This window comes from Indicator indicator, chromosome 5 (assembly GCF_027791375.1).
Source record: "Indicator indicator isolate 239-I01 chromosome 5, UM_Iind_1.1, whole genome shotgun sequence".
Lineage (NCBI taxonomy): Eukaryota > Metazoa > Chordata > Aves > Piciformes > Indicatoridae > Indicator > Indicator indicator.
Window position 1 is genome coordinate 34763706 of NC_072014.1, and position 23692 is coordinate 34787397.

Here is a 23692-nt window from a genome sequence, read left to right on the forward strand (position 1 = left end):
AAATTGCGTATGAAATAATCTTGAGTAAATGCAAAGAAGAATTTCAAGTTGCCTTGCTTGTACCGTGGTTTGTGACTGAGCTGCAGTTCTGGCTTTCTTGCTATTCTTATGTACTTTTTAAATTTTTTGGGGTGTGCGTGTTTTCTTCATAGACCAGCTGGAAGCAATACTTCTGGTTTGCAGTGATTTAGAAGTTTTTACTTGCAGTGTTCTCTGGTTGTCAACACAGTAAAAATTACTTCATATTTTGTGAGATTTGTATGATTTTTGCTTTTTACGGTGGAACTTTTAATATGAAAAAAAGTGATAATCTGCATGTTTAGTTCTATAGAAATAAGATTGTATATCTTAATGTGCAAGTATCAATGGTAGAGGCGCATCCTGTCCTCAGAAGTCAGTCACTATGCGTTCAGAATGGTAGAGTAGGACAGGCCGTTGAGCCTGTTGGCTTTGGTGTAACAAGCTATGTTGCAGACTTCATAGTGAGGCCTTTTTTTACCTTTTTTGTGTATCATAAAGTGGTGACTCAGCTTAAATGATCAGGATACTGTAATATTTTAAAAACAAAATACAGTGTCATGACAAGGAAAATTAACTAGTTTGTTTTTTTTTTCTTCCCAGTAGATCTTCGTGTAACTGGCTGGAAAATGGTTCCAAAATATGACAGCACCAACTGTAATACTGTTAAAATGGTAAATAATTTTTTTTAAAATACTTAGAAAATCTCCATTCTATTTGCTGTAATACTAATAAATGCCTTTTAAATGAATATTCAAATTTCAACTGGTAGAAAGCATATTTATTTCCTGATAATGAAAAATAAAAGGCTGAAGTTTCTACTGTATTTGTTAGAGTACACTATTGTATTTACTTTTAAACCATCGTTTCTTTTTGTTTTGTAAGGGTAAAGCCATGTTCTTAGAGAGAAGTGTCTTGTACAGTTCGTCTTTTAGGTGTCAGCTATTATATTAATATGCTAAGTTTTCCTGAATCGGGTTACTTGTTGGCAGATGAGTATTGAATGGGCTTCTGTGGGATCAGCTCCAGTGACAGCCCACAATAGATTTGCCGTGCTGATAGAGGGTAAGATACATGTCTTGCATAATGACTGAATTTAGGTGCAAGTTCTGCACCTTGTTACTTGAGTATAGCATATATGGATTAAGTAGGGGCTGACAGTAATGAACTGAGTCTTAGTGATACTTGGTGCAGTGTGCATGGAGAAAAAGAAATTTTAAGCTTCTTTTGTATTTTGTTACTGCTATTTTCAGTTCTTTTAGATGCATAAATTAGACATGCACAAACTGTTTAAGCTTTGTATGGATAAAAAGTTTTGGTTTAAGACTTGCCTGTCTGAGGTACTAATCCTAATCTCTAGTTAGGTTGGTAGCATAAGAAAAATATGACCAGCAGCTACAGTTTGTATGTGAGGACACTGAAATAGCTGTTCAGGATCTAAGGTGTGCATGGGCTTTGTTGTATGGAAGATAGATAACTACATGCCTGTGTCTTAAAACTACATCTTCCTTTTTTTCTTAACCAGCTATGTTCATTTGATAAACTGTGTGGTAAAGGGCTTCAAGTTGTTGAATGCTATGCAACGTGTAAATCTTGATGAGTTCAGTGAGGACTGAATCATAGACTTGCTTGGTCCATCCTTATTGTCTGCATCTTAATCTAATTTGCAATAGATGAAGAGCATCAGTTTAAATTTTAACCTACTGTTCACAATTTATAAACTTTCCACCATACTTGACAGATAATCAAAGGCAAAATGTAGGGTAAGCATTTGGGTTTGCACTTACTGTTACCTTTGTTCTTTGCACTGATTTGTGACTTGTTAATATAGGGTATGACTCCCATTGATATAGGATATCCCTAAAGAAGAGCTTAGTAAGGTCTCACATTAAAAAAAAAATATCCAGCACTTTCAGACAATGAAATTTACATCTTATTTTTGGTTTTCAGTTCCAGTTTTGTTGTGCCTTCTTTTGGAGCACTGTATACTTGATAACATCTGGATTTGCAAATAGTTGCAGAATAGATGGGCTTCCAATTGGTCTAGTACATCTTTTTTTTCCAAAGACCCTTATGTATGTTTCTTACCTTATGTAACAATTTTAAAGTGGATTTTATTGAATGTCTTTATAGGATCTGAGTTTAAAATAAAGAAAAATATGTAAGGGTTTGTTTGTTTGAATACAGTAATAATATTGCATAAATTAAGAAAGATAACTGGGCTTCCACAAGAAATAATGTAGGTGTTTTTTATATCTTTCTAGATTATTTTAAGACTGAAGAGTCTACATGCTCTTCCACTATCTTCTTAATTCTGTTTAAATTCTTTACTTAGGAATGTAGGCTTAAGAATTAAGGTCTTTCTCTGCATACTTCAAACAAATAGAACTTAACGTCATCAGGCTCTTCTTTCATAAGAAGGAAGGGATCATGTTCTTTGAAATATCAAAACTAGTAAATGATTTTGTGTTCTTGCAATTCAGTGCCATCCTGCTAGCATGTTTGGTATTGACTGATTCTTAAGGTTCTATATGTGTATATCCCCAGCATTTAGGACAGGAACTGTAGCAGACACTTGAGGAACTTAAAACGTTTCACAAAGATAAGTGTATAATATACACAGGCATTTTTCTAACTTTTCTTTTTTTTTTGTTTTTAGGAGACTATCTTCACTTTGACGTGATGTGTGAAGTTTATTAGCATTTTTTGTTTATTTACAGTTATTGTGAAAGGTATGTATGAGAAAAGTAAACCTTGTTTTTTCTGTGTTCATTTTTAACGGAGCAGGTTGCTGTCAATGTACAGAAAGCAAATAGAAACATGTGGAACTGTATTTCAAGACAAGTTCATGAGTACTGCTACTTTGTCACTAAGTGGGATAACATGTCTCAAACTTCTCAAAGTAGTAGTTCCTATCTGCAAGTAAAGGACTATTAGACACACAGAAATGTCTGTAGTCAGATAACAAAGCAACATCTGCTACTACTGTAACATAAAAACCTTCAACTTCAAGACATAAGTATGAGCTCTTAAGTTAGAATATAAAAATCTACTCAGGTAGAAAAGAAATGCTGCAATGTGTACTTATTCTCTTGCTAAGTAACCTCTTATCTAAGAAGTAGTAGATGTTTTGTCATCCTTTCCTTCCTTCCTGCTGAGGGATCTTAAAGCAAGGGATTTGTACAAGCTTAATATAGGCAAGTTGAGTACAATATTGAGCAACTACAGAGTGTGCACGATATCTGGGCATGATCTCTATGCATAGTGTATATGTGCCGTATGCTTTGAAGCAGTTTATGGTAAGGACAAAAGAGCTAGGGATGTGAGCATCTGATGTAGAAATGTCAAATTGGTCATAAAATCATAGAATGGGTTGGGTTGGAAGGGATCTTAAACATCATTTAGCTTCAATCGCGTTGGGGCAGGGAGGTCTGTGGGCAGGGACATCTTCCAGTAGACCAGGTATTCAAAGCCTCATCCAATCTGACCTTGAACTGTTCCAGCAATTGAACATCCACAGCTTCTCTGGGCAACCTCTCCTTGTGCCTCACAACTCTCACAGTGGAGAACTTCTTCCTTATATCTAATCTAAATCTACTCTTTATCAGTTTAAAGACATTACCCTTTGTCCTGTCACTACATGCCCTTGTAAAAAGTCTCACTCCAGCTTTCCTGAGGGCCCTTTTAGGTACTGGAAGGCTATAGTAAGGTCTTCCTGAAGCCTCCTGCAGCCTGAAGAAGCCCACCTCTCTCAACCTGTCTTCATAGGTGAGGTGCTGCAGCCCTCTGATCAGCTTTTTCAGGCTATTGTGATTCCTTCCTGACTCCAGCTACTTCTACCTCTCCTACCTGCAGCACATAACTGGTGTAAGGCTGGATTGGTTTCTATTTCTGGTATACCTTGCTGCTGTTCATGTGTCCTGCTGTAGTCGCCTGAGAAAGAAATGAGATTTCTTCTTCTAGTTCCTTTGGAACCTTTATGCCCAGCTTCCATTTTTACCACATATTACACAAACACATGAGTAATTTCTAGTCTATATATAATGTAACCTCATATAATGACTTAGTGGGCTGTTTTAATACAATGAAGGCTAAGTGTAGTCTCTGTTAGACCAATTCAGAAAAACTGAAAAAAAAAAAAAGTTAAGCTTTCAAGCATGAAAACCTTTCTTTTAGCTTACTCAAGTTTAAGGTAATATCCCTATTTATTCTCTCGTTGAGAGTAAATACATTTTCCTTTATTCTGTGTCAAATACAAACTGCAGTTCCTTGCTGAGCCTTTTCATGACTTTGCTGCTCCCTGCTTACAGGCTTCTGCTTTCTTTTGTCAGTCCCACCATTTTATCAGAAAAGCAGAATAAATATCCAGAACTGATGCCCACACATGGAATATATCAGCATAGACCTAGTTGTATAATTATACTTTAGGAACTTTGCCTTTTGATTTTTCTTTGGAAAGAAGTCATTTGAGAAACGGAGGAAAAAGTGTCAAGATTTGAACACGGCAGAGACTATACTGCAAATGGGAGGCATGAGTCAAAGGCAGGAAAACAGGCTAGTCATAAATTGACTTGTGTATATGGGGACATTTAAATCATTAATCTGAGGAACAGACTAGTCTGGCAAAAAAATGTAGCTTCCTCACTGAGGTATTGTGCAACTGTCTCATAAATAGTTTGAGAAGACAGTAAGTGTTTGTATGTTGATATGCAGAAAGAAACTTAAATTTGACAAAATATATTTGCAAAGCAAATCACCTCTGTTTACTGAGAGAGTCAGGAACTGCTCCATAAAGGTGAATTAGATTTCGGTCCCTTGAGGAATTGTCTCAAATACAGTGAGTGTTTGCGTTTGTAATGATAAATAGCAAATAGTATGTTATGTAATCTGTAGCAAATTAACTCTTAAGTATGTATTTTAAGAATCAATATATTAAGTTCATGTGTATCATTGAACTACCATATACATATCTTACTGCAGTTGATTAGAAACTATGTAAAATATTCTAGTACAAGTAGACCCATTAATAAGATACCAGTCTTTATTACTTGTATTTGAAGATTTTTAATCATAAAATTGAAGGTTTATCTAAATTTTGATCCTCTAATGGGTAGTCATAAAAATTTACACCCCCTTCCAGTAGTATTAGTGGGTACAAGAACACAGGTAGGTCTGATGTGCTTGTGATTAGCACTTGCTTGGAGTAGGTAAAGCGGGTCTTATAATTTTTTTTTTTTTTTAGTTAAAAAGCAACATTTTTAAAAGCTTGTTCGTCTTGCCCTTCTTACTATTTGGAAATTACTGACCTCCCTTCTCACTTTTTGAAAAGTAATGATGTCTTAACATAACTTCAGCATTTTCAGTAACTTTAATACTTTTTTTTTAGTGCAAGTTCTGCAAAGTCAAGTCCTAAAGTCACTATGTACCACTTTTTTGACCTACCCATCACTTTTGTTCTCTTATTGTGTTTATTCTGTGCATTGAATAAAACAGAAATACTCTGCCTACTGAGGGAAAAGGAAAGAAAGTTGGTCATGAGCTATTTACACCCTGCTGTAGTGCTTGTAATAAATGTTAATGTTTTAACTGCAAATAGACTTCTTCCTAATGGGAATTTTTACAGCTCAAGCCATATCTTCAAAATTTTCTGTTGAGCAGTATATTCTTACTTCTCCAGTGAAAACAGTTGGCTATAAGCATTTGAACCCAGCTGTGCTTTTCTGGTAATTCAATAGAATTGGTTAAATGGACACCTTTCTATTATAGCCTTCAACAAAGACTACTAGGAGTTGTGAGGTGTTTATAGGAAAATGAAAACAGATTTGGGTGTGTCAAAATCTGAAGTTGTGTTGTAATTTTTGGCAAGGCTGCATGACTTTTGTACTAGATGACAAGCTTAAAGCTAGTTTACTGCTGTAGTCTTGATTTCTCAGAATACGAAGTTGTCTTAATTGATTATTCCTGTGTGGAGCATACCGAGGCACAGTCAAAATCTTCATCAATGTTTTGGGCTGCTTTTCTTTAATAGGCAAAGCTTTCTGCTGCATATATTGTATGCTTACTCTTAGTTTGACAGGCTCTTGCATGCCTGTGTTTCATAAATTGCCAAATAGATACATATTTTTTGTGTTCAAGTGCATGTGTAATTGCGTTATGTAACTTTACAATTAAATATTCTCTACTTTTTTTTTTTTCTTTAATCACTTTATTCTTTGAAGGATCATAATTTACCTAAATGTGTTGGTATCTCTTTGGAAATGTTTGTTGATTGCTTAACTTTGAACATGTTTCTGTCTACCTTTAGTAGAATTCTATTTGACATAAAGCATCAAAGTGATTTCTGATGTCAGCTTACAGTATCTGAATTTGCCAATATTGTAGCAGAGAAATTCCAAAAAGGCATTGTAGGTCTTACCCACTTTTGTTACTCCAGTGATAGAAAAGTTGATGAAAAGTTGAGATTTTCTATTTGCCCCTAATGTCTCTCAAAATCTCAGGCCAGATCTGTCAAAGATGTGCTTTAAACAAACATGTATTACGTGGCATACTGGCTCCATTTCAAATGTATGAACTCCCCATACTGTTTGTTTGGGTTTGTTTTCTTGTGTTTTGTTTTTCTTTTGTTACTGTTTGTAATCATCTGGGTTTCGTTCCTTTGTCAATCTTGGAACAGGTTACAAATGGTGTGGGTTTTTATCATGAATCGAATGAGCTCCCAGAGCAGTTCAACCGCGCAGCGTAGGCGAATGGCTCTAGGAATTGTCATTCTTCTCCTCGTTGATGTGATATGGGTTGCCTCTTCAGAACTCACTTCTGTAAGTATGGCTCCATGCATCTTAAAAGGGACGTAAAGGCCTATTTAAGAGAAATATGCACTAGAAACATGGTCAATGACTCAGTGAGTGTTCTAGTGTAACCTTTAGCCATCTTTCCAGTACTGGAAGATGATACCCTTTGGGTTATTTTGTATCCACTGAAAATTACAAATAAGCTCCACCATGGTTGCTTCAAAACAGAAGGTGTTATTGATGACTTCAAAATTAAACAACATAAGTTCATAACTATGTGCTCTAATTAGAGAGTTCATTTTGTTGATTTCCATAGTGATTAAAATAATGTCCATATGTTTCCTCAGTGGTAGTAGTAAATGTGCTGTAACACTGCAGGCTCAGTATGGTAGATTATACTTCAGAACATCTAGAAGTCTAGGAGCAAAGGGCTCGGGTCATGGAGTTGAAGCACTAAAATTGCACACAAGTTTGTCATAATCTAGTCCATATATTCACTGTCTTGATCTAGTCTTTACTTCATGTTAAGTTTCAGGACTTGAAACAGAGCTTGAGCAGTGGAAATTGAGTTCTAACAAATTCTTGTCAAATTCAGGTTTTTGAACTGTCATTAAGTTGTGCCATTATGTATTAGTTTGGAAACTAATAACATTTTTTGTGCTTAACGTGCTATTATATTAATAAAATTTTTTTTCCACTGAGCTGGTAGAGTCATTATTGATATTGATGTGTTACTTAAAGTCATCTTCTCTGATTTTTGATTACTATGCTATTGCTTATGAAAGTGGTCTTTAATTCAGAAAGCATTTGCATTTAAATGTATTTTCAGTCCTATTTGATTTCAGTGGCATATCGATTATGTTGCATGCTTAGATATAAGTAATAAAGAGCTTTCTTCCATTGGCATTGTATTTTACAAAGTGGATCAGTGCCTCCTTGCCTCCTTGTTGGAACTGAAGATAGTTTGGCAGGGGATACCCCAGAATAGGTAGAGCCACTTTTGTCTTTTGGTTATACATGCCAGTACTTACAACACTGTCATTTTGTGAACCAGACTGTGCTGGAATATATACTTAAACCTGTTCATTCATTTTGTGAATTCTTGCCTAATTGGTAATTTTGGATACTGCACTTATTTTCTTTCCACAGTATGTTTTTACAAAGTACAACAAACCTTTTTTCAGTACGTTTGCAAAAACATCCATGTTTGTTCTATACCTCTTGGGATTTATTGTTTGGAAACCATGGAGGCAACAGTGTACTCGTGGATTTCGTGGAAGGCATACAGCTTTTGTAAGTTTTTTAACTCTGTAAATGTTCTGATAGTTGCTGAAGTTTGTACAGAAAAAAAAATGATAGGGACAAGAGAAAAGCAGAGTTTACCATTTGTGAAATAGTACTTGCAGAAACACAGTTCTAAACAGAATCATGGTACAGCAAAACATGGCAATCACAGTAGTTGTCTTTGAGAGGAATCTTGAGAAATGCTGTACTGGACCAGACCATTGGCCCATCTAGGCTGGTGTTTTATCTTGGACAGTTGCAGAGAATATTTCTAAGAAGAGCCTATGAGCCTCACCACTGTTGGCTCCCTTTTACATCCCCATCATCTGTAACCAATAGAATCTGAATTTGAACATTGTAGTTGATTTTTACTACTGACTCTTTTTGTTTCTGGCAGAACAATGGACTGCTTACTAAGAGATTTCAAGGTTAAGTTTAGGAAAGATGATAAAATTAAGTTTTCATAATTGTTATAGCCTTTATGCGTGAATGACTTGCTGAGCCTGTTCTATAACTAGACATAGTTCGTACTAGTCTGAAATTATTGTCATGTTACTGAAATTTTTCTCAAGGAAATTAATAAGAGATGCTGTTCTGTGCCAGTGTTTCAAAATGCTGAACAGCAGGGCTCAGGAAACAGTAGGGCATTTGGCCTGATACTAATCTCACATTAAAGCTGCAGAAAATGTGATCCAAGAACATGCTGTTAATCAACATGTCTTTATAGAAAATAGCTTGTGCAAAAGGAACTGACTTCAGTTCTTCTGGACATATTAGATTTCAGTGATACTGACAGCTGTAGGTGTAATTGAAGTGTTACATGACATTAAGACAAATTATTTTTATTTTAAAAAACAAAATATAAAACCCTAAAAAATGCCCCCCCCCCAGTCAAATTTTTTATTTTAAAAAAACTAAAGCATTGTCTGATAATCTTGAAATAATTTTTTTTAGATTAGCTTTTAATACTAAATGTCTGTGTATAGTATGGCATGTCATAGACTTGATGCTTTTCAGGATCTTCATGTGATATATATAATATAAATGTAATAATGGAAATGAGCAGAATTTACAGGTTCATCGCTGACAGTGATGACAAATAATGATGATGAAAGTGCTGAAGGATGGTTGGATGTACACAGCAGTTATACTGACCAAATTTATTAATCTGAGCAGATGGGTGGAATATGTGGCTATTGCCTAGTGTGAATTGCAGTGGTTATATTGAGCAACTGAACCTTGTGTAGGACTATGAGAAAGATAACTGAGCACTCCTTGCTGTATAAGTTCCTATCTGTGGCATTTTTTGTGTGGCACTTAATGTACCACTACTGGAATCCCATTAGTTTTTCTTTGTAATCCTATAAAAAGTAATTTTTCAAATAATCTGTAGGCAATATCCATTACTTTTTGATGTTTGTGTATTTCAAAGGAAGAGTGCAGAGACAGGACTGTATCCAGTTAGATTTTTTTTTTAATTTATTTTTAATTTTTTCCTTAAGGAGTTTAGTTAAGTATTCCACTGTACTGTTACTACAAGTGCTTTTAAAATATCTCCTGTTTATTAATCTTGATTGAAAGTTATACATTTATAGAGTTTTATTCCAATAATGATTGCTTAGGTAGTTATCCACATCAGAGGCTTTGCTTATTAGATTTCTCATCAGCATGGTAGAACAGCAAGCTGCAGGCCAGGCAACAGGGGTGATAGTGATTATTAAGATGCAGAAAGGAAGAGGAAAAATGACACTTGACCTCATCCTAATTTAAGTCTTGTTAAAGCTAAGGCAGTGCTCCAAGTTTTTATGCGAAGGACCTTTCCCTTGATGAAATGAAGAAACAAGAGGCTTGTTGTTAATACATGCAAAATAATTTAGTGAAGCGTGTTTTGCTAAGACTGAACTTTGCAGGTTTTGGCATTCTAGCAGCCTGATCCTGCACTGCTACCTGGGTAGTTGAATTCAGTGGGGCTCTCAAAGAGGTAGAAGGAATTACTGAAATTATTTACTGAACTTGTAAACCCTCTTGTTTCTTGTAGAGGAGGGCTAGCTAGAGGGAGAGGGGGAATTGTGATAAAATTGTGGAAAAAAATATTTAAAAAAATTACTCTCAACAAATTTCAGTTATTAATGACTCTGCTTGGATGGATTACTATATTTAAGATTCTCTAATTAGTTTGCAGATGCTGAAGGTTATTTTGCTGCTTGTACAACAGATAACACTGTAAACAGTTCTCTGGTAAGTGCCTTAGTTTGTGAAAGTCAATGCATTACAGCAGCATGACACCATTGTCCTGACTTAGTGTTTTTGAAATAGTAATAGCGTTTGGCAACAGGGATCGGTAACCCATGCGTTATTATAATGCTGCAACTAATGACATGGCTGATCATGAGAAATCCAGGATCTCAGCTCAGTAGAATACTTACTTGAATCATAGAATCATAGAATTGTTAGGGTTGGAAGGGACCTCAAGGATCATCTAATTCCAACCCCCCTGCCATGGACAGGGACACCTCACACTAGATCAGGTTGCTCAGAGCCACATCCAGTCTGGCCTTAAAAACCTCCAGGGACGAAGCTTGTACCACCTCCCTGGGCAACCTGTTCCAGTGTCTCACTACCCTCATGGTGTAAAACTCCTTCCTAACATCCAATCCGAATCTACCTACTTCTAGTTGTGCTCCATTCCCCCTAGTCCTATCGCTACCTGACATCTTAAAAAGTCCCTCCCCAGCTTTGTTGTAGGCCCCCTTAAGATACTGGAAGGCCACAATAAGGTCTCCTCAGAGCCTTCTCCAGACTGAATAGCCCCAACTCTTTCAGTCTGTCCTCGTCGCAGAGGTGCTCCAGCCCTCTGATCATCCTCATGGCCCTTCTCTGGACGCATTCCAGCACCTCCAGATACTTGTTGTAACAGGGGCTCCAGAACTGGATGCAGTAAATTTTTTTCGACCATGCAGGCAGGCCTTCTGCGAGGCTACAGAAAACAGTAGAACTCTGCTCCTACAGAAAGTTATGCACAGCCTAGGGTTTGTTATGGCTGTGCTGGCTCCTGTGGGCTGTTTTTCCTTTCTCTACAGAGCAGAGCAGAGGGCAGGAAGGCCACAGAGCCTGATCCCATATTATGTGGCTGGGTTGTTTCTGTTGTAGTTTGTGAAAGAAATTTTTACGTCATACAAAGGAAACCTTTACATATTTAGCTCAGTAGCTGCTAAAGCAAAATGTGAAGAGCTAGTTAGTGATAAAGCCAAACCCTTTTCAAGAGTAAAATCCACAACTGAATCATTCAGTTAGTTGAGTGTCTTATACACTGTGATCCTGCACTGCATTTTGAGAGAGGAAATGGGCTGCCTTCTTCCTTCCAGTGGATGGAATGGCTACTGTTTATTGAATCAAATGTCAGTATTGGTGTTCTGCTGATAAACTGCATTGCCAGATGGTGGTTTTGTGGTGATTTTCATCATCCATAAATGATGGCTTGTTACACCCCTTTTGATCACAGATTGCTGCTTAATCTGCATACCTAAATCAAAGGACACATGCAGAAATATATCCAAAACACAGAACTTCTAAAGTTCTCACCATATCTGTAATAGAGTTGGGGGAGGCAATTGACTGTTGACAAACTATCATATGGGTATTTTATACCAAACAGGGAGTTGAAAAGAGATTTTTCCGAAATTCCATTCTTTTGGGGCTTTTTCTAACTTTAGTTAACTATGTTTAGGAATAAAATCTTCATCTACTCAATTAATTAATTCATCTGACTCTAGAAGCAAGATTTATTGTTAACCATGAATAATTTTGCATTAATTTAAACATGCACAAAAATTCCAGTCATAAACAAGGAGCCTAATGAAAATGCAACTACCAGACGTTTTTCATTACTTCACTGTTTAAGTTTATTCATTTAATTTAAGCAAGCAGCTTATAGCTTGTCTTGCTTAGAAGTATTTTAAGCAATTAAAACTTCTGCTAAGTGTCTTAGATACCGGAGTTCCTTTCACAAAGTTTTTTGACTTTTCATTCTAGTTCATGAGCTTTTAGGGTCATGGGAGAAAATATGAGTATGTGTTCAATTTTGTATGTGAGCTGGTTTTTTATGTTCTAGTATATCATTTGGGCAGAAGCAATAGATCTAATGAAAAGTTTTTCATTTTCAGGAGTTCTTTGAAATAGGAGGTTTTAATTTGAGTTTTGTGTGCATGAGGAAACACACAAAAGTGAACAATTACTTTTGAGTTTTAATAATATGTTTAACATAAAATATAGATTATGAATGAATATTGGCACTGTGTGCAAAACCTCTTTGTTAAATTTTATTCTCTTAATATTCACCAAGCTTTTATTGATTTAGTTTTCTAATTCACTAAATTATTTCTATTGTTTATAATTTAAATATCCTGCTTAACTGTATTTTTACTTATACTGATTCATTTCAGAGTGAACCTTTATATGTTCCTGTAAAGTTTCATGATTTGCCAACTGAAAAAAATGGCAGTAATAATAGTGATGCAGAGAAAAGTGAGTAAAGACTTTTGGAATGCTGAAATGGTAGATCTTTGGTGAAGGAGTTATCTTCCTCTTTATTGGTATAACTGCTGTCGTGTTGCAGGACTTGCCTCTTACTACTTTTTTTTCCATCTTCATTTCTCTTCCTTAAATATCTTATTGCATGAATTGCAGTCTCATATTTACTTTCAGGTAGAGAAAACATAGGCCTGTCGTTCAGTTTACCTTTCTTGGTCACTGCAGATCCAGCCTATGTTTATCTCAAGGGACCAGCTGGGTTCAATACTTGTGATTCTTTCCTTCTGGGCTTGTATGACCATCAGCAGTGAGTCAGCCTCTGGAAAAACAAGCTATTGTCCTTTTTAGAGCAGGAGCAAAGCAGACAAAGTAAGAATTTTAATAGTCTACGTGCATTCTGATTTTATTTAAGCCTCACTATCTTGTGATAGTAGCTGAAACAGGCCTAACTGCCCCAATTATGGAAAAGTTGGCTGTCAAAGAATCCAATTATCTGATCCTCAGCAAAAGAGCCCCTGCCTAGAACAGCAAGTCTCTTAGGTGATGTGTTAAGAACCACTTTGGTAGGCTCTGCCATCCTCTGATAACATGCATTAGTCACTTCAGGTTTGTTTGAACTGCAGCTTTTCCCTTTTTTTTTTAAGGAAATTAGATACTGTTTTGTGCTGAATTAGGCCCATATTCATATGTTGTGTGTAATGGTTTCCTCATATAGGAAACTAATGGTAGTTATGATGCCCTTATAAATAAAATCTGATTCCAAGATTAGTTAGAGGGTAGATTTGAAGAGAGCAAGTGACCTTATGATCTCTGCTAAGCTTTGAGGTTTCTCAGACTATATCATCCTTTTAATGAAACACTGCAGTTAGGGAAGCAGATTTTGGCTGTTTTGACTGTTAAACTTTGTCTGGTTTTTGCTCTTTAACTATTAATTAAAGAAAGTCTTACGTGTAATGCTTAGCAGAATTCCTACCTTAAAAAAAAAAAACTTGTTACCATTTTTTGACCGGGAAGAGGGATGAGGCTTTTCAGTAAGATTTTTGTGGGTGGACAACTGTACTGATTGAAAATGGTAATTTTACTTTGTCTTATTAGTGGTCTATGAAATGGCAAAATGCTAGTTCAATAAATAAAAATAATGGCCTATCTTCTATTTGGATAAAACCCTGTTATTTGTGAAGTATTGTAATTGATACTGTCTTAGAACATCATAGTTTTATTTGCATATTGTGTTGGCTTAAATTTTATTAATAACATAAAACTTCTTTCTTTTTTTAACTTTTTCTTTTCTTCTCTTTTCTTTCTAAGCTCCCAAAAAGCCTCGAGTAAGGTTCAGTAATATTATGGAGATTCGACAGCTCCCATCAAGCCATGCATTGGAAGCAAAGTTGTCTCGCATGTCATATCCAACAGTTAAGGAGCAGGAATCAATATTAAAAACTGTAGGAAAACTCACTGCGACTCAAGTAGCAAAAATTAGCTTTTTCTTTTGCTTTGTGGTATGTGCTCCATTCTTTCATAAAATTTAAATACAGGTGCAATTAAAGCTTGTATAATAATAGTGAAACAGTGTGGAGATTATTTGCATTCTTTGTGCCTTATTTTATAAATAAAAGTAGTAAAACTGCCAGTAAAGTAAAGCTTTACTGCAGTAGTAAAGCTGCAGCTTCTTAAAGGGAGACTAATAAAAAAAGAGATCCCGGGTGTGTAGGTAACCATACAGTCAGTCGTAGGATAAGCCAAGGTGTTGTGCCATGTTGTCCAGTGCTAGGTATGTTTGATACAGCAAAAGTGCAGCTGGTGAGGGGTCTGGAGAATAAGTTCTATGAGGAGTGGATGAGGGAATTTGGGTGGTTTGTCTGGAGAAGAGGAGGCCAAGGGTGGGTGTTGGTTATTTCTCCCTAGTATGGAGTGATAGGACGAGAGGAAATGTCCTGAAGTTGTGCCAGAGGAGGTTTAGATTGAATATTAAGGAAAATTTCTTTAATGTAAGAGTGGTTAGGCATTGGAATAGGCTGCCCAGGGAGGTGGTAGAGTCACTGTCCCTGGACGTGTTCAAAGAACGTGTAGAGATGGCACTTTGGGACATGGTTTCATGGTCATGGTGGTGTTAGTTTTGACGGTTGGAGTCGATGATCTCAAGTCTTTTCCAACCAAAACAATTCAATGATTCTATGAATGTCTAGTATTACATGTATACAGGCTGATAATTGCTGCAGTGAGACTGCATGAGTTAAATGTCACTATGACTTTTCTGGGCCATCACAGAAGGAGCACCATCTTAGGTTTCAGCGTGGCATTGTGCCCTGCAGTAGTATGAAGAGAACATAGTTAACTGCCCTTAAGCTCCATTGAGGGCAGCAAGATTTATTTATGAATCTGTTAGTTGATGATGTGTAGGGGAAGAGAGAAATAACAGTGGCATTTTTGAGTGACACTAAAAATGCAGAAAGTAGATGAGTGACAGCTTTTCCAGAAGTAGCTTCAATGATACTGCCAAACGGACTGTATGTAGTGTGGACCCACCACGGCTTTTCCTCAGGAAACAGTGTTCTTTAAACATTTAAAATAATAATTAGAAATAATTATAACTTGTTAATGCATGGACCAGAAAATGGTGATGTAATGTTCTATTTCTATACATAAAGAACATGCAAGCAGCAGCAAGACAATAATAAGCTACCCATTCATGATTTTGAATGGATAAAACAGCTTTTTAGAAGATGATTTAAAATTCTGTGTGTCTGAGAATATTTTTATATATCTACACAGGCAGATTTTCTAGGGTAGGATCCTCATGTTCAAAACAAATCCTGTTTATCCTATTTCAGGATGTTGTTACTGCTGACGTGTATATGTATTTCTTCTTGGACTGTATTTCCACCAAAGACTTTAGAGAGTGGTAACTTCTCTGAGGATAGATCTGAGACTTTATTACTGAGATCTCAATCAAGAAATGCCTCTTGTCTCCTTTATGGAGGAACTAACAGACAGGAATCCTTCCAAAATATTTTTGAAGTATTGAATAAAAGTAGTACCTTTTTGGGTGGAAATGTATGCCAATTTTAAGACTAATGTCCCATGTATCTCTGAAATTTCTTTGCAGTACTTGTGCAGTTGTCATCTTGAAGCACTTGCAAAACAAGTTAAAAGTACCTTTAGTTATTATGAAATAGCTATTTTAATACAATTTTAATTATTTAATTAGTTTTAAGTTCCAAAGCATGTTATTTCATTATTAAACATATTCAACATAGTTGAATATGATTGGTTTGGACCAGTTCTAATTTTGCCTCTGTCTTTTAATTTACCTGCCACTTTAGGAGAAGTTAGAAATCTGTTTGAAGGAATAGCCTTGTGCTGATTTTATTTTTGGATAAATAGGTGGTTGGATATTTTCTTTAAGTAGAATTTTATTGCACTGGGAAACTTCGACTACATTGTTGCTGTTTAATCACAATTATTTTTCCCCCCAACAGTGGTTCTTGGCAAATTTCTCTTACCAAGAAGCTCTGTCAGATACCCAAGTTGCCATAGTTAATATCTTGTCCTCAACCTCTGGTAAGTTTTATTTATGCCACCAGATGTGCATTATAGGGCTGTTTATAACACAAAAATATTTTGATTATGATAAACTTATGTAATGATTTACTTGTGGTGTTGGAGGCTTAAAGTCATTGAAAATGCATTTAGAAATTCCATTATGTACTTGCAGGGGTTTAGGCTATATTCATCATTACCCTCCTTTTTGCTTTTCAGGCTTGTGTGTGTGTTCTTCTGTGGTTATGGCTGTGTATTAAGGAGTGTGATTTAAAAGAAAGATGGTGTAACTTTTTCTCAAAATAGATACAATCCAAAGTAAAGCAGAACTTGACTGTATAAACTCTTCTTAATTTCTCTTACAGGGCTTTTTACTTTAATCTTAGCTGCAGTGTTTCCCAGTAACAGTGGAGATAGATTTACCTTGTCGAAATTATTAGCTGTTATTTTAAGGTAAGATAATGCTCAAAAATTCCCTGGTAAAGTGAGAGAACAACTCTATGTTCTGTACCTGTGGTATGTGTGACACTGTTTTTTAAAAACTCCTTTTTTCACAGATAAATTGAGCAAATTTAATTAAGTCTTCATATCATGACCGATTACCAACTCTCATGCTCCTGTTATATTAATCATATTTCTGTTGGAAATAATATGAACTTATTTTCTTGTTGTTTAATTATGGTTTCTTTATTTTTGTGTAAAATTATGAGGGAGAGGAAGAGGCTTGGCATTCAGTGTTGTCAGCCTGTTTCATTAAATGTCTCGTGCATTGTTCAGGGAAGGTAAGAGGAGGGGGTTGGTTGTTTTTAGCTTAGGATCAGGCTAAGATAGAGAACTCCTTCTGGCTTCTCCAAAAGTGGATTTTATAGATAAAAATTACCTAAAGATAGAACCGTATTTTAATATTTATCTCCTCCCGGTTTTTCTGTCTTTGTGAAAATATTCTTGGCTTTAAGTAGCGTTTTCTTCTCTTTTGCTAGCATTGGTGGTGTGGTACTTGTTAACCTTTCTGGATCTGAGAACTCTGCTGGGAAAGATACAATAGGTATTTACTTTCTTCTTTTTTTTTCATCCTAAATTATGCAGTGATGAGTACCATCTTTTGACAATAGTCAGTAGGTCATATAGCAGCCTGTAAATTTATACTCATGTAACGTTTCACAGTCTGACTTTTTAGTTTCAAGTTCTGAAACTGGACACATGTTTTTTTTCTCCCTACATGTGTACTTAAAATACTAATATTTTTAATCTTTCTGTATTTTTCATGTAGTTTTCTTTCTGCCTTTCATGTAGTAATGGATTCTGTAATAAAATAATTTATCTCTTGACAGTTTGGTAATAGGTGTATGATTAGAATAATCGATCCTGATGTGTGTAACATGTTTGGCATGTCTTAAGTGAGATTTTTTTTTGTTTTGTTTTATTTTTACAGGTTCCCTTTGGTCTCTTGTAGGAGCAATGCTATATGCTGTCTACATAGTAATGATAAAAAGGAAAGTAGATAGAGAAGATAAACTTGACATACCAATGTTCTTTGGTAAGACTGAAAATAACTGTATTCAAAGTTTTAATTCAGACTGTTGTTAAATTGTTTCCTTTCAGGTATTAAACGGAGTGGTAAAGGGGTTCAGAAATGCCAAGGAGATAGGGAAAGTCCATTGTTCCATGGTTGTGAAAAATTCAGGAACTGCTTTTTTTGTCTAGAGTCCTAACAGTGAATGATACCAGTACCTGTAGGAATGCAAAAAGCCCCTTTGGACTCAGTGGAATTCTTTCTTTTTTTTCTTTTTTCTTTTTTCCCCAATAAATATCTGACATAGTTGTTGTCTGTGAATTTGAGGTAAAGTTTCTTATATTCCTTTTAAGGATTTACCATATGGCTTTCTTGCTGCTTTTGTGTATGCATGTCATTAAAATAGCAGAGCTTGGCTGAGGTGTTGAATGATGTTCCTTGTGATTTACTTAATACTGTTTTTATACTCAGGTTTTGTGGGGCTGTTTAATCTGTTGCTGCTGTGGCCAGGGTTTTTCCTGCTTCACTATACTGGGTTTGAAGCATTTGAGTTTCCCAATAAACTGATATGGATGTGCATTGTCATTAATGGCCTTATTGGAACAGTTCTGTCAGAGTTCCTCTGGCTATGGTACGTACTACATGCTTTGTATACATTCCATATAAGTTGTCTTATTTACATTCTCAGGTGTTGTCTTGGTAGGTTTTTTGGCTCTCTTTTCTTTTATTTTTATTTTTGTTTTGTTTTGTCTGTTTCTTCCTTTTTTCTGTCCATATGGGCAGTTTGAGTTAGAGGATGTCATCTACCATATCACAATGTTCTGTTCAAGAGCAACAGCTAACTCTGAAAATCAGATGATATGAGCTTGTAGTATTTATTGATACCAAGTGCTTAGCTCATTCTAGAATTAACATTTTGAGAGGAAAAGACTATGATACATGATTGCAGGAGTAAGAGCAGAACATCAATTTCTGTTGTAACAGTTCAGATTCCAAGGCCTTGTGCATGTTGGATATATAGGAGTCAGAATCTAGTATCCTGTAGTTGACATGGTTGTGTAAATCTTCAAAGGACTTAATGAGCTAAGTCGCATTAGACTGCATTAATCATGAAGATACAGCAATTCAAAAAGGAGCGCAGCTTTCATTTAATAATTTAATTACCTGATAATCTGGATAGGTTGACAACAGAAGATTGAACATGAGACTTCTAGATGAATGGCTCAAGAGCTGTAGCTGGCAAACCTTTGTATAGCTCTTAGAAGGACAGTGTTATTGAGTCAGGCTTGAGTCAGTATCTTTGAGTCAGGCTTCCCAGCCTGAGAGAACTGAGCTCTTCTGAGCATTAGGCTAAAATAGGGGTGAAAATTCCACAGGTTCAAAAGTTCTATTTTATTCTGGAAATGCTTAGGAAGTGTTTTCAAAACCAGGCATGCTTCCATTGCCATACAGTTAACTCAATGGACAAGGTCAATTTCAGGGCTGTATATTGAATAGTCTTGTCAGTTTGTGAGATTTTGCTCAAGAGATTTTGAGCTTCAGGCTCTTAACTCTTTGGTAGAGAGAGACTGGAAAAGCTTATGAGGTAGCTGCTCTGAAACAGGGACATCTGTAATCCTAGGATCCTGAGTTCTGTGACAATACTACAACAAAAGATCTCCCTAGAGTTCCATGCAAACTTGGTTGGTTGATTTTTTTGTTTGCTTTTAGATGAAATTTTAAATTATTTAGGAAATCTAATCATGATATTTTTTGTTTGTTGGCAAACTCTTACACCAGTCCAAGTTACAAATGCATTGCAACATGTGTTCCTTTTGTAATTTAATTTGTTTGTTGATAGAATATTCTTGTGATGTTAATGTCCTCCTGAAAGATTAGCTGGTAAAAAGGTTAAGTGCAATTTCATCATATGGTAAACAGACAAACAAGACCCAAAAAAACCTCCCAAAACTAACAAAATCCCACACCCCACCCCCTTCCGGAAAGCCCAAACTTGGCTCTCATCCCAAAATCAAGTATTAGCATCGAAGTGCACAGCTTATTTATACACATGCTATTTGTGTAATTACTCAGAATGATAATCCAGTCAATTAAAGAGCCTTTTTTATTCCCTGTTCCTTTTCCCTAGATTTTGGAGTAGGACTAATTCAGTTTGTGCCGACATCATCCTTTTACCTGTCCAGTGTGCCAGGTCTTCTTTCTTTGGAAGTAAATAATGTGTAATCCACTCCACCACATACTGCCAACCAAATAATACAGTGGTAGCTGTGACACTGAATTAATTTTATTTATTTGTTTTTACCCTGCAGATAAGTTTTCTTTGGATTCTGTACCATTTATTCATTTAGAGTGTTTTGATGGGCAGCTTGATTCTAATCCAGAAGCAGTCAGTGCAGTGTGATGGTTTGAATACAGAAGTATTCTCTTATGCTGTAGAAGGAAATTTAAAGTATTGCAGAGAAAGTTTGCAAAAATGCAGAGTATCTAAGATGTTTTATTTCCTTTCTGTTCCTTGCTCACCTGTGGACAATATTCGTAAAGACACAGAACAATGCAAAGTGAATACAAATACCCATACTAATCTGTTTTGCTTGGCTGAAAGTGGGAGGACATAATGGCTTTGTTTGGGAGTATTTTTCTGGTTTAATTATAGAAATGCATGTATGAAGTCATGTTCTAGAAAATGTTTTCCAAAAGTGGTTTCAAATCTTTGTATTTAACAGGCATTAACAAACTTTTGTGAGATAACTAAAAATTTTTCTTCACTGAATTGCTTTTCATGAATATAGTTTCAATGATTCCACATCTGTTTATTTTTCACAGTGACCAGAATAAAAATTGAGTAGGTAAAAGACAAATTTCAGAATTTTATCAAAAATTGCAACTGCAGGGTTTTCCTTCTTTAAAATCAGTTGTATGTGGAACTGATTGCAATTCCACAGGAGAGCATAGATGGTACCTTCTTCAGTACTTGCCTTTACTAATGAGAATCGTCTTTACCTTAAATAAATGATGGATGTTTTAAAAATAAGAGGCTGACTTATTAGCTGGGCATTACTGATCTGAATTGGGTAGAGACCCCATTGTACTTGGTAGAACAGGCTAGTTCACAGATCAGTATTTGTTCCAAGCCTCACTATGCCTGGTAACTTTTGCCTTGGTCAATGATAAAATGAGAATTGCAGGACTTCATATTGGATGTTATGCTCATAACTTGGTAGCGAAATGGCTCAGGCTAGCCAAGTCTTTTTTATAGAGCCTTAGGTTTATATTGAAATCCCAAAGAGCTCAGGAGCTCACATGTTCTTTTAGGTCTGTCCTACATAATTTTGAGGTTCTCTGAACTTTTTTGCTTGTTTGTTTTGTTTTGTTTGAATTTCAAAATCCAAATCTATTAATTTAAGAATGCCTGCTTGTAAAAAATACTGCTCTTTTCTGGAAGGATTTCTAGATATCAATCACCTTTCTATTTTTAATTAAACAGGCTGGGGGGAAAGAGATTCAGTTCCTGTAAGCTGGTATTAAACTTTTATTTCAAAATGGAAACAAAAATGCAGATTTTTCTAGATGAAGTTGTTGCATGGCAAGTAGTGAATTTTCTTTCATCTCAAAAGGCTTGTATGGGAATTAAAGCTTCCTCCAGAAGACATCAATAGCCTGGCAAAGAATTTTATGCAGTTTTACAGATTTATGGAGGAGTGTGGCTATCTCCATTTTTTAAGCAACGACTAACAGTTAAGCTTGAGTAAATGTCTTCTGCAATTTGATGTATTACTTTAGTTGTCTTAACTTTTAAGGAAGACTTATTTATTATTTTTATTTTTTTAATTATCTTTTAGGGGATGTTTTCTTACCTCATCACTGATAGGCACACTTGCTCTAAGCCTTACAATACCTCTGTCCATAATAGCCGACATGTGCATGCAAAAGGTAATGTACTACTAAGTTTTGAGCATTATTGACAGAACTTCTTTGAATTAAATGGCAGTGTTGCTTTTAACGATGTGTACAGCAAACAGTATTTTACTTCTGTCACTTGACAGTAATTGTTGAATTGCATCCTAATTAATACTCTCGTGGTATCAACAGTTTCAGTAATTTTGCATTTGCACGCTTAAATGAATTTGATTAAGATGAAGCTTGTATGAAAAGTACCCAAAGTCATCAGCAGTGCCTGGTCAGATGCACACCTTAAATGAATACTTTCTGAGTCTTTATAATTTTGTAGTAATCTGTCATAAATCTGAATCTCAAGAAAGTATTTTTAATGACCAGATTTTTAACAACCATTGAAATACTCCTTTTGCTAACTTCTGCGTTTATGAATTTACTTTAGAAGTCAGTAAGGAGGATAACATAAGGCTCTAACAATTGCTTTTGATTCAGTTTTTGAGAAGAAACATCAGTACTAGCTAACAATTTTTTTTTCTCCAAAATCTTCAGTTTTGGAAGTTTTCTCCACACGGGGGAGCCGCGTTCACAGGTCATGGCTCTGTTGGCCTTAAGGGTGTTTCAGAGATTCGTTCTTGTCTTTAAACCTTTGATTTTTTTATTTTTCTATAATTTTAACAGTCTTAGATGATGGCTTCTGAGTGCAGTAGTATAAATGCAAGTAAAATTTAGTTTAAATTGGGCAAATAATGTGCCCTGCCTTTTTTTTAAATGAAAAAATAGAATTTTTGTGAATCTCCAATAGCATAATGTGAGATCTCTTACTCAAAATTTTTGAAGTGTCCAGGGAAGTTTCTCACTGGTACCAGTCAGACAGCTAAAACCTAAACATGAGACTAGTTGGAGATAGCAGTCATCTTCACACCAGAGTGCAAACAGTATGGTCTTGTACAGAACAGATCAGTGAAGAAAGGTTATTCATTTATTAGAAGTAGAAGCAGCTGTAGAAATTGTACCAAATAACTTAAAAAATAATTGTAATATTTCACCCAATATTAAAGAACTGACACCACATCCCACACAATAATAATTATTCCAAACATACATTATGCCAAGTGTGTGTGGGGGGTATTTTTATTTTTTTCCTGTTGTGTTTTTTGGTTTTGTTGTTTGTTAGGGTTTTTTCCACTACTGAGTAAATTATGTTTGTGTTTGAATTCCAGGTGCAGTTTTCCTGGTTATTTTTTGCAGGAGCAGTGCCTGTGTTTTTTTCTTTCTTCATTGCAACTCTCTTATGTCACTATAACAACTGGGATCCAGTAATGGTGGGAATCAGAAGAATTTTTGCCTTCATTTGTAGAAAACATCGAATTCAGAGGTAGGGCAGTCACAAGGGATAATCCTATCTCTTGTCTTTTCCAAAATCTTATACTATTTTCTAAGCCACTCATACTGGGTTTATTTTCATCTAATTTTATTAGGCATACTAATTTCTTAGTAGCAGTAATAACTAATCCATTTATTAACCTATGTAATGATCAGAGAATGGGAATATGTTAAGTCCATTTACCTTTTTAAAAGAAGTTTCTTAGTGACTGTCACAGGGCTTTTATTTGTTTGGTCTTTTTCCCCTGAATGCCTCTGTGATAGTTTCTATAATCAGAACATGCCATGAAACAGTTCATACTTGAGTATACTTTATGAAGGTAACGGATCTTTGTATGGTTTTAATGGTTGCAGTTCAAACAACTAGCTTTAAAGAAATAAATTTTTCTTTTAAGAATGCCAGAAGAAAGTGAGCAGTGTGAAAGTCTCATTCCTATGCATAGTGTTTCACAAGATGGAGACAGTTGCTGTTCATAGACAAGAGGTGTGCTTAATAAGCATCAAACAACACAGAGAAAGGTGAGGATTGGTTTTCATGATGGCATTTTTGTTATGTAAGAACACATTTTTACAGAGCGTGGTTTATCTTGTTCTATGTTGATGAATAGAAAAGAAATTTGAAGGTTATCTTAAAAGTTTCTATTATTTGTTACCAAGTGTTGTTACCAAGTTGTTGGTTAATGGGTTTGAAATGTGAAGTAGCTTTCTTCTTAAGACTATTACAACGGTCATCAAAAACTGG

The 23692-nt window shown here is 35.5% G+C and overlaps 1 protein-coding gene across 1 annotated transcript; it reads left to right on the plus strand.

Moving 5' to 3' along the window:
- The first annotated feature begins 6691 nt into the window (after positions 1-6691).
- SLC35F5 (solute carrier family 35 member F5) lies at positions 6692-23427 on the plus strand. Its single transcript, XM_054381123.1, has 13 exons — positions 6692-6833; positions 7956-8099; positions 10266-10328; positions 12533-12614; positions 13929-14119; positions 16100-16181; positions 16526-16613; positions 17141-17205; positions 17593-17697; positions 18145-18304; positions 21513-21603; positions 22788-22942; positions 23346-23427. Exons 1-13 carry the CDS (start codon positions 6699-6701, stop codon positions 23425-23427), a joined length of 1443 nt encoding a protein of 480 aa, XP_054237098.1. The 5' UTR covers positions 6692-6698.
- The last annotated feature ends 265 nt before the right edge of the window (positions 23428-23692 follow it).

What these genes read in the sequence shown, in the direction of transcription:
- SLC35F5 (XM_054381123.1), top strand. Translation starts at nt 6,699, where the DNA reads ATGGTGTGGGTTTTTATCATGAATCGAATGAGCTCCCAGAGCAGTTCA. An exon ending in ACACTGTAAACAGTTCTCTG is followed by an intron (nt 10,329 to 12,532) that starts GTAAGTGCCTTA and finishes GATTCATTTCAG; the next exon opens with AGTGAACCTTTATATGTTCC. An exon ending in TAATAGTGATGCAGAGAAAA is followed by an intron (nt 12,615 to 13,928) that starts GTGAGTAAAGAC and finishes TTTCTTTCTAAG; the next exon opens with CTCCCAAAAAGCCTCGAGTA.